Source organism: Myxine glutinosa, chromosome 7, assembly GCF_964187855.1.
Source record: "Myxine glutinosa chromosome 7, kmMyxGlut1.1, whole genome shotgun sequence".
Classification (NCBI taxonomy): Eukaryota; Metazoa; Chordata; class Myxini; order Myxiniformes; family Myxinidae; genus Myxine; species Myxine glutinosa.
In genome coordinates, this window is record NC_136267.1 from 108,948,254 (window position 1) to 108,967,111 (window position 18,858).

The following is an 18,858-nucleotide window of genomic DNA, read 5'->3' on the forward strand; positions in this document are numbered from 1 at the left end:
TGTATATTTTTTATTAATGACTTATTTAATTAAATTTCCAAAAGATACATCTTCGGATGAAGCACTAGTGGTTTAGTTATGCTATTAGCCAATTGATTAAGAAAATATTTTGTGATAATCTTTTATTGATTTTAATTATACAATTAACAATCAATTAGTGTCCACCTCTCCCTCCCAATGCAGCCTCAATGAGCTGCACTGCAGTATTGCCGGGTGCCAGAGGCGCCCCGGCAATGCCGTGCGCCAGAGGCGCCCCGGCAATGCCGTGCTGTAGGATCTATATAATAATAGCGTAAGGACTCGACTTTGTTAACCCTTTTACGCCGCACCCAGTGACCCGATGCCCACGGCACTAATGGATTTACGATCTACGATCCGCACTCTTTGTTTATCACGTACAGCCATACTCGAACAATCTGAATTTGCTGACGTTGGGGCTTAAAAGCATCCGATTAACTGCCGATACGACGCCATCTTACGACGCCATCGTATTGGCGTCTGCTGGGGGAAGGCGAAGCAAGCCGTCCGCTGATTGGACAGGCGAAGGCGAAAGCAAGCCGTCCACTGAGTGGACAATCCAGAGCATGCATTTGTGCCGGTGTCGGCGATCGTTGTTCATATACGCACTCTTCATTCTCATCTTTCTTCCTAACTCTTACTTGGACAAGCAAATCCCCTATGCCATCCATAATGGTACACTCTATCCATACACCACATCCTCCCTTCCGTGGATGTTCCACGGGTTTCGGCTAGTATTTAATTATTTGGCATGGGATTGGGGGCGGTGTACTTTGAATGTATCTGTACTTGTTGTACACCGCTCCTTTCCTATGCCATCTCCAGGCATTGCAAATCGTCATTGCCGGGCACCAAAGGGGGCTCGGCAGTGACGCACGCTGAAAGAGAGTACTCAGTTTTCACTCTGGTTTCTTTCTTTCTTGTTTGTTTTCTTTCTTGTTGTACACCGCTCCTTTCCTATGCCATCTTCAGGCATTGCAAATCGTCATTGCCGGGCACCAAAGGGGGCTCGGCAGTGACGCACGCTGAAAGAGAGTACTCAGTTTTCACTCTGGTTTCTTTCTTGTACACCGCTCCTTTCCTATGCCATCTCCAGGCATTGCAAATCGTCATTGCCGGGCACCAAAGGGGGCTCGGCAGTGACGCACGCTGAAAGAGAGTACTCAGTTTTCACTCTGGTTTCTTTCTTTCTTGTTTGTTTTCTTTCTTGTTGTACACCGCTCCTTTCCTATGCCATCTCCAGGCATTGCAAATCGTCATTGCCGGGCACCAAAGGGGGCTCGGCAGTGACGCACGCTGAAAGAGAGTACTCAGTTTTCACTCTGGTTTCTTTCTTGTACACCGCTCCTTTCCTATGCCATCTCCAGGCATTGCAAATCGTCATTGCCGGGCACCAAAGGGGGCTCGGCAGTGACGCACGCTGAAAGAGAGTACTCAGTTTTCACTCTGGTTTCTTTCTTTCTTGTTTGTTGTACACCGCTCCTTTCCTATGCCATCTCCAGGCATTGCAAATCGTCATTGCCGGGCACCAAAGGGGGCTCGGCAGTGACGCATGCTGAAAGAGAGTACTCAGTTTTCACTCTGGTTTCTTGTTTGTTTGTTTTCTTTCTTGTTTGTTTGTCCGGGCGATATCTCAGCCATCCTTTGAGCTAGGAAGCTGAAATTTTGGCACAATAGTGAGAAAGTGCTTTGTCAAAAATGGTATTATTATTTTTTTGATTAATCAATAAATTGAGGAGTTATTTAATTATTAGCGATTAATTAAGTACTTATTTAATTAATCAAATTTCCTTTCTCTTCTGACCATTAACTCAGGCACCTTTTGAGTTAGGAAGCTGATATTTGGACATGCCAATGACCAGGTGATTGTGCTGCAAAGGATATTTTTGATTTATTAATTAATCAATTAATCGATTAATTATTTAATTATTCGACTAATGACAAAAAAATTTTTTTTTTTTTAAGTTACAGATTCTGATGAAATAGTGGTAGTTTATTTGTTCTCTGACCAAATTGATTAATAATTAAAAAATTTTATGATTATTATTTATTTATTTTCATTATTAATCATTTATTTATTTTCTTTCTCATTTGGCCAATATCTCAGGCACCTTTTGAGCTGGGAAGCTAATATTTGGACATGAGTGACCAGGTGATGTGGCTATCAAGGATATTTTTGATTTATTGATTAATCATTTCATCTATTAATTATTTATTGATTAATCGATTAATTATTTATTGAGTAATCAATTAATTATTTAATTTTTTCTAAATGACCTATTTAATAAAATTTCTAAAAGATACATCTTCGGATGAAGCACTAGTGGTTTAGTTATGCGATTAGGCAATTGATTATGAAAATATTTTGTGATAATCTTTTATTGATTTTAATTATACAATTAATCAATCAATTAGTGTACACCTCTCCCTCCCAATGCAGCCTCAATGAGCTGCACTGCGGTACTGCCGGGTGCCGGAGGCGCCCCGGCAATGCCACGCTGCAGCATATTTAATTATTTGGCATGGGGCGGTGTACTTTGAATGTATGTGTACTTGTTTTCTTTCTTGTTTTCTTTCTTTCTTGGTTGTCCGGGCGATATCTCAGCCATCCTTTGAGCTAGGAAGCTGAAATTTCGGCACAGTAGTGAGCAAGTCCTTTGTCAAAAACGGTATTTTTTTTTTTGATTAATCAATAAATTGAGGAGTTATTTAATTATTAGCGATTAATTAAGTACTTATTTAATTAATCAAATTTCCTTTCTCTTCTGACCATTAACTCAGGCACCTTTTGAGTTAGGAAGCTGATATTTGGACATGCCAATGACCAGGTGATTTGGTTGCAAAGGATATTTTTGATTTATTAATTAATCAATTAATCGATTAATTATTTAATTATTCGATTAATGACAAAAAAAAATTTTTTTTTAAGTTACAGATTCTCATGAAATAGTGGTAGTTTATGTGTTCTCTGACCAAATTGATTAATAATTTAATTTTTTTATGATTATTATTTATTTATTTTCATTATTAATCATTTATTTATTTTCTTTCTCATTTGGCCAATATCTCAGGCACCTTTTGAGCTGGGAAGCTAATATTTGGACATGAGTGACCAAGTGATGTGGCTATCAAGGATATTTTTGATTTATTGATTAATCATTTCATCTATTAATTATTTATTGATTAATCGATTAATTATTTATTGAGTAATCAATTAATTATTTAATTTTTTATAAATGACTTATTTAATTAAATTTCTAAAAGATACATCTTCGGATGAAGCACTAGTGGTTTAGTTATGCGATTAGCCAATTGATTATGAAAATATTTTGTGATAATCTTTTATTGATTTTAATTATACAATTAATCAATCAATTAGTGTACACCTCTCCCTCCCAATGCAGCCTCAATGAGCTGCACTGCGGTATTGCCGGGCGCCAGAGGCGCCCCGGCAATGCCGCGCTGCAGCATATTTAATTATTTGGCATGGGGCGGTGTACTTTGAATGTATGTGTACTTGTTGTACACCGCTCCTTTCCTATGCCATCTCCAGGCATTGCAAATCGTCATTGCCGGGCACCAAAGGGGGCTCGGCAGTGACGCACGCTGAAAGAGAGTACTCAGTTTTCACTCTGGTTTCTTTCTTGTTTGTTGTACACCGCTCCTTTCCTATGCCATCTCCAGGCATTGCAAATCGTCATTGCCGGGCACCAAAGGGGGCTCGGCAGTGACGCACGCTGAAAGAGAGTACTCAGTTTTCACTCTGGTTTCTTTCTTGTTTGTTTGTTTTCTTGGTTGTCCGGACGATATCTCAGCCATCCTTTGAGCTAGGAAGCTGAAATTTCGGCACAGTAGTGAGCAAGTCCTTTGTCAAATACGGTATTTTTTGTTTTTTGAATAATCAATTAATTGAGGAGTTATTTAATTATTAGCGTTTAATTAAGTACTTATTTAATTAATTAAATTTCATTTCTCTTCTGACCATTATTAACTCAGGCACCTTTTGAGTTAGGAAGCTGATATTTGGACATGCCAATGACCAGGTGATTTGGCTGCAAAGGATATTTTTGATTTATTAATTAATCAATTAATCGATTAATTATTTAATTATTCGATTAATGACAAAAAAATTGTTTTTTTTTAAAGTTACAGATTCTGATGAAATAGTGGTAGTTTATGTGTTCTCTGACCAAATTGATTAATAATTTAATTTTTTTATGATTATTATTTATTTATTTTCATTATTAATCATTTATTTATTTTCTTTCTCATTTGGCCAATATCTCAGGCACCTTTTGAGCTGGGAAGCTAATATTTGGACATGAGTGACCAAGTGATGTGGCTATCAAGGATATTTTTGATTTATTGATTAATCATTTCATCTATTAAGTATTTATTGATTAATCGATTAATTATTTATTGAGTAATCAATTAATTATTTAATTTTTTATAAATGACTTATTTTTGATTTATTGATTAATCATTTCATCTATTAATTATTTATTGATTAATCGATTAATTATTTATTGAGTAATCAATTAATTATTTAATTTTTTATAAATGACTTATTTAATTAAATTTCTAAAAGATACATCTTCGGATGAAGCACTAGTGGTTTAGTTATGCGATTAGCCAATTGATTATGAAAATATTTTGTGATAATCTTTTATTGATTTTAATTATACAATTAATCAATCAATTAGTGTACACCTCTCCCTCCCAATGCAGCCTCAATGAGCTGCACTGCGGTATTGCCGGGCGCCGGAGGCGCCCCGGCAATGCCGCGCTGCAGCATATTTAATTATTTGGCATGGGGCGGTGTACTTTGAATGTATGTGTACTTGTTTGTTTTCTTGTTTGTTTGTTTTCTTTCTTGGTTGTCCGGACGATATCTCAGCCATCCTTTGAGCTAGGAAGCTGAAATTTCGGCACAGTAGTGAGCAAGTCCTTTGTCAAATACGGTATTTTTTGTTTTTTGAATAATCAATTAATTGAGGAGTTATTTAATTATTAGCGTTTAATTAAGTACTTATTTAATTAATTAAATTTCATTTCTCTTCTGACCATTATTAACTCAGGCACCTTTTGAGTTAGGAAGCTGATATTTGGACATGCCAATGACCAGGTGATTTGGCTGCAAAGGATATTTTTGATTTATTAATTAATCAATTAATCGATTAATTATTTAATTATTCGATTAATGACAAAAAATTTTTTTTTTTTTAAGTTACAGATTCTGATGAAATAGTGGTAGTTTATGTGTTCTCTGACCAAATTGATTAATAATTTAATTTTTTTATGATTATTATTTATTTATTTTCATTATTAATCATTTATTTATTTTCTTTCTCATTTGGCCAATATCTCAGGCACCTTTTGAGCTGGGAAGCTAATATTTGGACATGAGTGACCAAGTGATGTGGCTATCAAGGATATTTTTGATTTATTGATTAATCATTTCATCTATTAAGTATTTATTGATTAATCGATTAATTATTTATTGAGTAATCAATTAATTATTTAATTTTTTATAAATGACTTATTTTTGATTTATTGATTAATCATTTCATCTATTAATTATTTATTGATTAATCGATTAATTATTTATTGAGTAATCAATTAATTATTTAATTTTTTATAAATGACTTATTTAATTAAATTTCTAAAAGATACATCTTCGGATGAAGCACTAGTGGTTTAGTTATGCGATTAGCCAATTGATTATGAAAATATTTTGTGATAATCTTTTATTGATTTTAATTATACAATTAATCAATCAATTAGTGTACACCTCTCCCTCCCAATGCAGCCTTAATGAGCTGCACTGCGGTATTGCCGGGCGCCGGAGGCGCCCCGGCAATGCCGCGCTGCAGCATATTTAATTATTTGGCATGGGGCGGTGTACTTTGAATGTATGTGTACTTGTTTTCTTTCTTTCTTGTTTGTTTTCTTGTTTTCTTGTTTGTTTGTCCGGGCGATATCTCAGCCATCCTTTGAGCTAGGAAGCTGAGATTTCGCCACAATAGTGAGCAAGTCCTTTGTCAAAAACGGTATTTTTTGTTTTTTGACTAATCAATTAATTGAGGAGTTATTTAATTATTAGCGATTATTTAGTACTTATTTAATTAATTTAATTTCCTTTCTCTTCTGACCATTAACTCAGGCACCTTTTGATTTAGGAAGCTGATATTTGGACATGCCAATGACCAGGTGATTTGGCTGCAAAGGCTATTTTTGATTTATTAATAAATCAATTAATCAATTAATCGATTAATTATTTGATTATTCAATTAATGACAAAAAAAATTTTTTTTTGAAGTCATAGATTCTGATGAAATGGTGGTGGTTTATGTGTTCTATGACCGAATTGATTAATAATTTAATTTTTTAATGATTATTATTTATTTATTTTCATTATTAATTATTTATTTATTTTCTTTCTCATCTGGGCAATATCTCAGGCACCTTTTGAGCTCGTAAGCTAATATTTGGGCATGACAGTGACCAAGTGATGTGGCTATGAAGGATTTTTTTGATTTATTGATTAATCATTTAATCGATTAATTATTTCTTGATTAATCAATTAATTTTTTTATTTTTTATTAATGACTTATTTAATTAAATATTTAAAAGATACATCTTCGGATGAAGCACTAGTGGTTTAGTTATGCTATTAGCCAATTGATTAAGAAAATATTTTGTGATAATCTTTTATTGATTTTAATGATACAATTAATCAATCAATTATTGTGCACCTCTCCCTCCCAACACCTCCCAACTCCCTCTGTGACCTGCACTGCGGTATTGCCGGGCGCCGGAGGCCGTAGGATATTTAATTATTTGGCATGGGGGCGGTATACTTTGAATGTATCTTTACTTGTATTCTCTTATTTTTGCCGTGGGAGTCGATTTTTGCCGAGTCATCTACTTATACACTGCCTTAAGTGATCTTTCTTAAACTATGTAAAAAAAAAAAAATGTTTCATCAACATAGTAACATACTTTACATCGTTGTACTTGTAAACACGAAGAAAGACGATTATTTGGGTATTTTTAGTATTCATAACAAGTTAAGTGTTAATTTATGTGTTTTGAAAACAATTGCAATATTTAAAATATATCTCCTTCCTGATTGGCTAAAATGATGCCTTCCATATATCCGTTATTATTTGAACTATAACCTCGAAATTTGGTAAGCAGAGCTACAAATGCTACCATGAGGACGCATTAAAATCTGAGAAATATAGTATGTCGGGAATCGAAACTACAGTGGTTTCCAGTGCTGTTAGGGTTATGATTTAGGTTTTTCATATTTGATTTTTTTTAGAACTAAAATTCATATCACAGTGTGAAGGGGATTGCTGTGAGTACAGAAAGTGGTCGAAATGTTGTAGCTGACCAAACCTGAAAGAATTAGAGCAAAAATAAGGGTTAGGGTTATGAATTTTTTTGTCGTTTAAAAAAAAACAAATCATAACATGGTGTCAAATCTGATAAATAATTAATTAATGAATTAGAGCAAAAATAAGGAGCAGAAAAGCTCGTTTCCAAATACGATTTCTGGCTAAAAACAAAAAGCTACCGAATACTCGAAATAAGGTCGGAATCGGTTTCCTCGACAAACATAACCTAAAAATGTTTGATGCAATATTCGTTTATATTTGAAAAACATTTTTCAAAATTCGATCTCGAAAACAACAGTTAGATTTCTCGATGCAAAGTTTACTGCATTTTTGCCACATTTATGTCGAACTCTTAACGTCTTTATTTGAACTAATTTGAGTGATGAAACAACATACAAGGAGGTAATTATGTGCTTGTGGCGGACACGAAAGCACTAACGTGGTGACATCACCCCGCACACCAAGTGGGGGTGGGCCACGCCCGGGAGAGAGGCGTGGCCTCACGATATACACGGGGCGCGCAGCCCTGAGCAATTCAGTGTTACAGTGAGCTCTTGAATAAAGACTCTTACAAGTTACCGCTTGTCCGCTTCCTCCTTGCTCACAAGCAGCGCGCGTAACGCCGCGCTTTACTGGTGACCTCGACGTTGGATCTGCCGTAGCGATCCTTCCAAACACGACGCCATTGCCATGCCCAACAACGCGATGTCGGTTAAACTTCCCGAATTTTGGGAGGCCCAGGCCGAAGTTTGGTTCGTCCAAGCCGAAGCCCAGTTTCAGCTTCGGCGCCTCACCGGTGACGACACACGCTACTGCCACGTCGTCGCCTCCCTCGGGCCCGGCACGGCCGCTGAAGTTGTATCCGTCCTTCGCCACCCACCAGACGGCCACAAGTACGAGGCACTCAAGCGGCTGCTCCTAGCCACGTTCGGCCTCACGGAGGACGCACGGGCCAACCGCCTCCTGGATCTCCCCGAGCTCGGCGACACGCGCCCGTCGGTCCGAATGGACCATATGCTGTCACTGTTGGGCGACGAAGCCCCTGGTTCTCTATTCCGGGCACTTTTCCTTCGCCAACTTCCAGCACAGGTACGCCTCGCGTTGGCCGGGACCGTGCTAACGGAACCCCGAGCATTGGCTGCCGAGGCGGACAGGTACTTCGCGGCTTCGGACACGCGGGCGAGAGTCGGTGCGGCCCACCTCGAGGATCCCGAGGCTGATGCTGATCCACAGCATCAGCTTCCACAGCATACACAGCATGCTGATACGTACCTCGTGGCCGCCGCCACGCCCCGCCCACCACCGCGGCGAAAACCGCCACCGCGGGGAAAACCGCCGGCTCCACCGGCCTGGCGGAGCCAGCTGCACTCCTCCAGCTCCACCACCTGGTGCTGGTTCCACGCCAAGATCGGCCACGAGGCTCGACAGTGTCATCTGCCATGCTCCTTCAACAGGTCGGGAAACGCCCGGGCCGGCGCTCAATAGTGGCAATGAGCGCCGGCCGTTCGAGCAGCCTGCTGTTCATAATGGACACCTTATCCGGGCGCCGTTACCTGTGCGACACGGGAGCGCAGGTGAGTGTCGTTCCTGCCGGTACGTCAGACAAGTACGCCGTGGGCGGGGGCCCCGCGCTGCTTGCCACGAACGGGACGCCCAACCGTACGTACGGAAAACGCTGCCTCTCTCTGCGGTTCGGAGGGCAGGTTTTCTGATGGTCATTCGTCACCGCCGACGTGCCCATGGCATTGCTTGGCGCGGACTTCCTGTGCGCTAATGGGCTCCTGGTCGACGTAAAGCACAGACGTCTTGTCCAGGCCGAGACGTTCAGCTCGCTCGCTTGTGCGCTGCCCAGCTCGTCGAGCAGCTCAACGAGTGGCTCACCGAGCGGCTTGCCAAGCGGCTTGCCGAACGGTTCGGTTCCGGCCACGTTGATCTGTACGCTTCCGGCAGCGGACAAATTCACCCGCCTCCTCGCCGGCTTCCCGGCCCTCACGCGGCCCACCTTCTCGGCGGGGGCCGTCAAGCACGGGGTGGCCCATCACATCCCCACTGTCGGGCCACCGGTCTACGCACGGGCACGCCGCCTCGAGCCGACGAAGCTGGCGGTAGCAAAAGCGGAGTTCGCTACCCTGGAGTGACTCGGCATCGTTCGGCGCTCGGAGAGTGCTTGGGCGTCGCCGCTGCACATCGTGCTGAAGCCCGGCGGGGGATGGCGACCGTGCGGGGACTATCACCGTCTCAATGACGCCACCACCCCCGACCGCTACCCCGTCCCCCACATTCAGGACTTTTCCGCCCGTTTGGCGGGCATGTCCTTCTTCTCGAAGGTGGACCTCATACGCGGCTACCATCAGGTCCCCGTCAGGCCGGAGGACGTCCCGAAGACGGCGGTCATCACGCCGTTCGGACTCTTCGAATTCCTGCGGATGCCCTTTGGTCTGAAGAATGCGGCTCAGGCGTTCCAGCGGCTGATGGACAGCGTCCTGCGCGACTTGGATTTTGGATACGTCTACCTGGACGATATCCTCGTTGCCAGCGTGTCCCACGAAGAGCACCTACACCACCTCCTCACGCTCTTCGAACGCTTGGGCCAGCATGGCCTGATTGTGAACCCCGCAAAGTGCCGGTTCGGCGTCGCCGTAATCGATTTTCTGGGGCACCGCGTCACCAGGCACGGAGCCGTCCCCCTGCCGGCCAAGGTGGAGGCGGTGAAGGGGTTTCCGCGCCCCCGCACGATCAGGTGGCTGCAGGAGTTCCTGGGCATGGTGAACTTTTACCATCGGTTCCTGCCCCGTATCGCCCAGCTCCTGCGCCCCCTGCACGAAGCTCTCCGAGGTAAGCCGGGCAAAGGCGACGTTACCTGGACCGAGCAGATGGACGTGGCGTTCACGGGCGCGAAGCTCGCCTTGGCTAACGCCACCATGCTCGCGCACCCGGCACCCGATGCACCGATCGCCCTCACCACCGACGCCTCAGACTACGCGGTGGGCGCGGTGCACGAGCAATGGGTGCGTGGAGCTTGGCAACCGCTGGTGTTCTTTAGCCGGCAGCTTCGCCCGCTCGAACGCCGTTACAGTACGTTCAACCGCGAGTTGCTCGGGCTTCACTTGGCGGTCAGGCACTTCCGCCATCTGCTCGAGGGCCGTGCATTCACGGCCTTCGTCGACCACAAGGCGCTGATCTTCGCGATGGGCAAGGTCACCGAGCCGTGGTCGGCCCGGCAGCAGCGTCACCTCTCGGCCGTGTCCGAGTACACGACGGACATCCGGCACGTCGCGGGGAAGGACAACCCGGTGTCGGATTGCCTTTCCCGGGCCGTCGCCCACGCAGTCCACCTCGGCATCGACTATGCCCGGATGGCAGCGGACCAGGCCGCTGACCCCGACGTCCAGGCCTTGCGGACCGCCGTCACGGGCCTCCGCGTCACCGAGGTGCCGTTCGACGGCGCTGGCGCGGCCCTCTTGTGCGACGTCTCACTCGGGCAGCCTCGCCCCATCGTGCCCGCGGGCTGGCAGCGCCAGGTGTTTGACGCCATCCACGGCCTGTCCCACCCGGGCGCGAGGGCCTCCCAAAGGTTGATCGCCGACAAGTTCGTCTGGCATGGCCTCCGGAAGGCCGTCCGCAGCTGGGCCAGGACGTTCCTCGCGTGCCAGCGCGCCAAGGTGCACCGGCACACCCAGGCCCCGTTGTCCCCATTTACGGTGCCGGAACGCCGGTTTGACCACGTTCACGTGGACCTGGTGGGACCTCTGCCCCCCTCGCGGGGTTTCACCCACGTCCTCACCATGGTGGACCGCACCACCCGGTGGCCGGAGGCCGTGCCCTTGGCGTCGACGACAGCGGCGGACGTCGCGCAGGCTTTCATCGCCACCTGGGTCGCCCGGTTCGGCGCCCCCTCAGACATCTCGTCCGACCGCGGCCCCCAGTTCACCTCGGAGCTCTGGGGGGTGGTCGCGCAGGGGCTCGGGGTCCGGCTGCACCGAACCACGGCCTACCACCCCCAGGCTAACGGCCTGTGTGAGCGATTTCACCGCTCATTGAAGGCCACGCTCCGGGCCACCCTCCGCGACGGCGGCTGGGTCGACAGGCTCCCCTGGGTCCTGCTGGGCCTCCGGACGGCGCCCAAGGAGGACCTGCGCGCATCCGCGGCGGAGTTGGTCTTCGGGCAACCGCTGCGGGTGCCGGGCGAGTTCCTCCCCGACTCCACGGCACCATGGCACAGCAGCGCTCCGCTCTGCAGGAGACCGCCCAGAGGTTCGCCCCGGTGCCAACGGCACGCCACGGGCACCCACCGACGCACGTCGCCCCGGAGCTTTGCACGGCGGAGTACGTCTTCGTCCGCCACGATGCCCACCGGACACCACTGCGGCCCCCGTACGACGGGCCTTTCCGCGTGCTGGAGACCGGGGTGAAGCACTTCACCCTGGACATTGGCGGTACTCCTGACCGCGTTTCTGTGGACCGCCTCAAGCCGGCCCACCTCGACATGGACCATCCACCGCCAGTGGCCCGACCCCCGCGCCGGGGCCGCCCCCCTGCGGGCAGACCCCCGGCACCGCCCAGCCCTGCCGCCATGCCGCCCCCCGGTCCTGCACCCATCCCAGGGGCTGCCGGAGAAAACCCAGATGGCATCCCTGCATCCCAGACGCCGCCAGTCGCCAGGGGGCGCTTCGGCCGGGTCATCCGTTTGCCCCGCAAACTGACCCTTCAGGTGCGCGGGGAATTCTGGGGGGGCGCGTGTGGCGGACACGAAAGCACTGACGTGGTGACATCACCCCGCACACCAAGTGGGGGTGGGCCACGCCCGGGAGAGAGGCGTGGCCTCACGATATACACGGGGCGTGCAGCCCTGAGCAATTCAGTGTTACAGTGAGCTCTTGAATAAAGACTCTTACAAGTTACCGCTTGTCCGCTTCCTCCTTGCTCACAAGCAGCGCGCGTAACGCCGCGCTTTATGCTCATTTTTACTGTGTAAAATGTTTACATACATATTTTCATTCAGTGTGTAATTTGTGTGGTTTATGAAAGCGGTTAATGCGTAGTAAATGGAGCACTTGTTATAGGTTTTATGCTTTTTAAGTCCTTATAAACCGTTATTTGTTACTTTTATGGTACTAATGGTTAATGTACAAGTGTGACATCTGTCATATTACCCAAAAATGTTACTTTTGTTAACTATAAAGAACTATAAAAGACGTGTACCGGTACTCTTTAGATGAAATGCAAAGTAATTTATACTTCAATCATGCATTCGATTTTAATTTTTAATGTGGAATTTGACTTATATATAATGTAGTTGTATACACATGTAGTTGAGACGTGTGTTTAATTTCTAAATGTTTAATTTATATATTAACTTATTTGAATTACAAGGCCTCACAAGGCCTATACTAGTCGATAACGTTCTTAACTATGTTAATATACCAGTTTATCCTTTAGTCACCTTATTGAAAGGGAAACTATAGACCGACGTTAAAGTTAAGGTGTTAATGTGATGCGATAAAACATCAGAATTATAAATTTTAGCATTTATTTTTGTTTACCGTTGTGAATGATTGGGGAAAAAATTGTCGACGTTGAAATCAAAAGTTAATGTCACCACGGTGTAGAAAGGATATTACAGAGAAGAACGAGTGGTTTCATGATCATGTACAACGTAACATAAATGAAATACAGTAGCTGGGATGTTTGTACCAACAAGTGCACAGCACAACACCTTTGCCTGCACGAGTGCACATGTTCGGGTTCGGAGATTAGAAAATCGTAAGAAATTGATGGATAGCGTCGCATCCACCAAATTTGGCATACGAGTCGAGTCATTAGTAGCTAGAGGCAGGTCCTAAGCACAAGTAAAAAAACATCAGAACTCGGACTTGGACTCGGAATGCCAAGTACTCAGACTCGGGACTGCTGGACTCAGACTCAGACTGCATAGTCTAGTAGGAAGACTAGGTCCCCCTGCACCCCCCGGAGATATACTTCTAATCAGTGTTTCTAGATTGGAAAAAATGTGTAGAAAATGACTAGCTATGGCCCCAAGCTGCAAAAATGTCCCACATACCATTTTTATGCAAATTACTGCTGCCATTATCAAAAAAACGATTTTTGACATATCTCAGCCAATATTGCAGATAATTGAAAAATGAAGGTGTCTAGACCCATGTTTTGAAGGGCATAGATCATGATAGAACTATTCATAACATGATTACATGTGTCTATGGTATACTAGTATGCATATTAATGCTGTAATTACAAAATAATCAGTTTTACAAATGATAAGGATACGTTAATACTGCAGATAACTTAACATGGTACATAAGGGGTCTAAACCCAGGTATTTTCAAGGTTAAATGTCAACAAGATGCTCCTGAGTCTTGCATAGGGGCGGGACATTGGCAGTAACATTGGTACCACTCAACTTTTCTTCCCACCATTGACTTTGTATTGCGAGAGATTTTCACTTGCTTATTTAAAGGTTTCTCACCCAGCCCACGTAAAATCTACCAACTCCTGCTGTTAACTCCCAAACATATTTTTTTATGTTATCCAATCACAGTGCAGAAATGACAGACTAGAGATCCAAATTAGTGCTGCTATAGCTGCCATTTTACATTTCCATCCATGTAACATGCGCGCTCGCGCGCTCGTATCAATTGGTAATGTCGCGCGCTCGTATCAATTGGTAACGTTGATGTTATTGAATACCTCAGTTGAAAGTTCAGTCTTCCATTCCATCTGTGTGTTGTTCTTGGTATTCATCCTCCAATCTAGCCAGGTAAGATGCTAACTATAATGTTACTCACACTCTTGACTTCAGTTTCTGCATGAAATCATAAACAGGCAGAATAACAGCTGAGCCAGCTAGCACCATGTTAGCTAACGTTAAAGCTAGCCTCATCTATGTACAGTATGTTCCTAATGTCGGTGTAACTTAAACTTTTGTTAATGCCAAACATGAGACATATCTGTTGACTTCTGTATATGAATTGAACCAGAAAGAGGCACGACAGCTGAGCTAGCTACAGTAACTTAGCACAATGTTTCATTGGCCTAGATAGCTAACGTTAGTGTGGAAGAATTTAGATGTTTTAGCTATTAGCACTTTTGATGCCACTAAACATGGTTTAGTCAGCTAAAAAGTACCCTAGTGTAGAACATGACTCAGAACCTCTGTTACCTCACTGAAAACTCAGAGCCTCCTTTCACAGGCACTTTTAACATCATTCGTGATTTCTTATTTGTCATTTAACAGTGATGGTAGACATCGACAGCAAGCATGCCCAAAAGAAAACGGAGTGTAGAACCTGCAGCCCAAAGCTCTCCTCCTACATGCATCCTTCATGTACCATCCATGTCTGATCATGGGGATTTCACGCCCCTCCGTAAAATTAAAGGATCTGCTTCAGAAAAACTGCAACTGCTTCAAAAGATCCGGGATAGACGTCTCAACCAACTGCATGACTCCCCATGTCGTATGCAATCAGTATGTGATCAGATCCCGGCAACTCTTCCTGATGACCTAGAAAGAGTAGGATATCACAGCAAGTGTTATAAGCACTTTGTCCGCCACTTTCATCGTCTGGGAGATGATACAGAACCAGGGCCATCAACCTCATCATGGCATCACTCTCCTCGTAAACCAGGAGGTTCTGCTGAACCCATCTTCCCGCCAGAGTGTATATTTTGTGAGAAAGTTGAGACCAAAGATGCTCATCGCAATACTGAGAGGCCTACAACCTTCCCATCCTTTAAAAACAAAGAAAATGCATGGGAGCAAATCGAAACACGGGCTGAGAAAATGGGTCTCTATCGACTCCATCGAAAGGTGAAAAACAAAGACCTCTTTGCATGTGAGGCCAAACACCATCCGTCATGTTTTAAAGCTTTCCGCACAGCATTCTACAACTATGAGCGTGCGATTCACAGAGCCGAAGCACCAAAGGAGCAGGCTTGCATGTCAGCCGCCCATGAAAAGGCATTCAACTCAGTACTGGAACACATTCAAACCCAGGTCATCCAGCAGAATAAAGTTCTACAGCTTTCTTCCTTGCGCTTGCTCTATGTCGAGGAACTGAAACTGAATGGATATGAGAACTCAAATTATCGGTCAGAGAAACTACTGAAACGCCTACAGAATGACCCAATCAAGGAGCATATCCACTTCACGAAGGTTGATCATGACAAATGTGATGTCATTTCTTTCTGGCTTGTGCACAGCTCAAACATAACAGTTTCCAATGCTCTCGCACGAGCATTCACACTCGGAAGCACAAACAAGAACCAAAATGTTGCCCTCCAACTTCGCCAGGGTATTCTACAGAGATGGCTGTGCTGATCGTGGAGGGGAAGGCCCACCAACTTGCCTCAACGAATGGCAAGGTAAAATTGAAAGCCCTTCGTGAATGGCGATTCAATTTGTAATTTTTCCTGAAAAAAAGGTGATTACCTGTGATGTTTGTCTAGATCTGAAACTGGCAGTGACTGGTGATTGAAATGCGGTGCCTTTTTGTGTTTCAGGTCGAGGTACGTGAACTCCCCACGATCTACAGCAACCAGGAAGAGACTGATACCAGGGTGGTTCTGTACCTCCATCATGCTGCTACCATCGGATACAAGAACGCTGTAGTCAGAACACCGGACACAGACATCCTCCTGATCCTGCTCCACCATGCCCACAACATCAAGCTGACGGTGTACCTGGATACAGGGTCAGGGAAGCATCGCCAACTTGTCAACGTCTCTGAGCTGGCAGAATCCCTGGGAGAGGACTACTGTGCCACTCTCCTGGGGTACTATGTGTTCAGCGGAGAAGACTGCACCAGTGCCTTCAAAGGGAAGGGAAAAGTCGGGCCCTTGAAAAAGCTGGAGAAGAATCCCAGGTTTCACAGGGCATTCGGTGAACTGGGTGACAACTGGGATGCCAACCCTGAGGTGGAGAGGCAGTTAGAAAAATTCACCTGTGTGATGTACGGCCAGAGTCGCGAGTCATCAGTGGACATTGTCCGTGCCAAGCTGCTACGAAAAATGGTGGGAGAGGACAAGACCCTCACATCCAAGTCCAAGGTTGATCTGGCTCGCCTTCCTCCATGCCAGTCTGCCCTGAAGCCGCACATCCAGCGTGTGAACCACCGCGTAGCATTGTACAAAAGAGCCGATCAACCTATCATCGAAAAGCCAAAACCTTATGAGGAGCAAGGATGGATAAGGACTGATGAAGGACTGTTGAAACCAATGTGGTCCAGTGGTCCCATCCTACCAACCTCACTGGTGGATCTTCTGAACACAGGAGAGCACGAAGAGGAGGAGGAAGAGGAAGGAGAAGAAGAGTTTGACTCTGACGATTTCGATGAAAATGATGATGACTGACTCAGTGTAGAATCACTAATGCTAATGATGTTTATCTAAAACAAGCAAGAGAAGAGTGGTCACATTGAGTGCTAGGACTATTTTGACAGTTGTAATATTTAGAAAAATAAAACTTTGTGTTAACGTCTGTGTAGACGGACCTTAATATGAGTCTATTATTTCGTAAAACTGTGATTATTTTGTAAATAAAGCACTAATTAGCATACTAGTATACCATAGACACATGTAATCATGTTATGAATAGTTCTATCATGATCTATGCCCTTCAAAACATGGGTCTAGACACCTTCATTTTTCAATTATCTGCAATATTGGCTGAGATATGTCAAAAATCGTTTTTTTGATAATGGCAGCAGTAATTTGCATAAAAATGGTATGTGGGACATTTTTTCAGCTTGGGGCCATAGCTAGTCATTTTCTACACATTATTTCCAATCTAGAAACACTGATTAGAAGTATATCTCCGGGGGTGCAGGGGGACCTAGTCTTCCTACTAGACTAGCAGGACTCGGACTTTGACTCGGACCAGGTGGACTAGACTACAACACTCTTAAAACACTGATCAAAGATTCCAAATACTTCTGTCATTTTTCTCAACATTAAGTTTCACTTAAAGGCAACTGCCTGCTACGTACTATAGTCAAGCTTTCGGACTCGCACAGTTATCTCGTATTCCCATCCTCTAACCCTGCCCATGCTAAAAGCTCGATTCAATATTCTCAATTCCTTGCCGGCTCGGTCATTGTGCAGCAATGATACCGATTTCAAATCAAAGTCAATATTTTTTACCGAGAATAGTTATACGACTACCTTTAAAGCCATTACGATGGACCATGACTACGACAGACATCTGCACAACCATCTAAGGCTAAGCCAAAAACTTTTCAAGAAAGAATTTCATTTACATCGACTTATCACACGAGTAGGCTCTCAGTTAACAGCATCATTAAGAGAAATTTCAAGTTGTTAGAGAATTATCCTGAAACTGCCTACATTTTTGTACAACCACTAAGTTAATTGTAAACATGTAAACAAACAAACATGACAAACATGACAAACATGACATGACAAACATGACATGACATGCCCGACCTTCAACCAAAAGAGCTTCAGCACTTGCAGTTTCATGAACACCACATCAATGTCAGGACCTTCAAGCTATCTTAAAAGCTCCTGTCCACTTTGACTGCATTTATACTAACACTATGTACTCCAGTGAATCAACAGCACTCTGAAACAAACTCGGCATGCGAGACAAAGAAAAGAGTGCGTGATCGTTTCCATGATTACATACTGCATGTAACAACAGCACAGATTTGTTGAAACCAAGAGCACAGGACTTTAATATTCCCAGCCGGTTCCATCCAACATATGATAGCAGCATCTGTGAAATTTCTCTTCACGAGAAACACCTGCTCCCATTGGGAGCAGATTTGGGGGGAGATTGGATAGTGAGGGAGATGGAGAAAATATATTTTGTTCCGTGGCTAATAATCCCCCTGTCTGCAGCAGGGGGGATAATAATACCAGTCTGCAGCAGGGTTCAGAAAACGACTTGCACTGTGGCATGTTTACAGCTAAATTTCTTAAATCCTCTCCCCAACTCACAGGGAGTGGGGTAAAGGGGGCGAGCGTGGTTGTGCACATGACCTGTGTTAGTTTGGCGGATGTATTAGTTTGGCGGATGTGTTAGTTTGGCGGATGTGTTCGTTTGGCGGATGTGTTAGTTTGGTGGATGTGTGAGTTTGGCGGATGTGTTAGTTTGGTGGATGTGTTAGTTTGGCTGATGTCTTTATTTGGCGCATGTGTATGTTTGGCTGATGTCTTTATTTGGCGCATGTGTTTCTTTGGCACATGTGTTAGTTTGGCGGATGTGTTAGTTTGGCGGATGTGTTAGTTTGGCGGATGTGTTAGTTTGGTGGATGTGTGAGTTTGGCGGATGTGTTAGTTTGGTGGATGTGTTGGTTTGGCGGATGTGTTAGTTTGGTGGATGTGTTTGTTTGGCGCATGTGTTTGTTTGGAGCATGTGTTAGTTTGGCGGATGTGTTTGTTTGGTGGATGTGTTAATTTG

The 18,858-nt window shown here is 44.5% G+C and overlaps 1 protein-coding gene across 1 annotated transcript; it reads left to right on the forward strand.

Annotated features, from left to right (window-relative positions):
• Window positions 1-15,743: 15,743 nt before the first annotated feature.
• Window positions 15,744-16,920, forward strand: LOC144893078 (uncharacterized). The gene is made up of 2 exons (XM_078782714.1): window positions 15,744-15,800; window positions 15,939-16,920. The coding sequence occupies exons 1-2, from the start codon at window positions 15,744-15,746 to the stop codon at window positions 16,785-16,787; spliced, it is 906 nt and encodes a 301-aa protein (XP_078638840.1). The 3' UTR covers window positions 16,788-16,920.
• Window positions 16,921-18,858: the final 1,938 nt, after the last annotated feature.

What these genes read in the sequence shown, in the direction of transcription:
- LOC144893078 (XM_078782714.1), top strand. Translation starts at nt 15,744, where the DNA reads ATGGCTGTGCTGATCGTGGAGGGGAAGGCCCACCAACTTGCCTCAACG. An exon ending in TTGCCTCAACGAATGGCAAG is followed by an intron (nt 15,801 to 15,938) that starts GTAAAATTGAAA and finishes TTTGTGTTTCAG; the next exon opens with GTCGAGGTACGTGAACTCCC.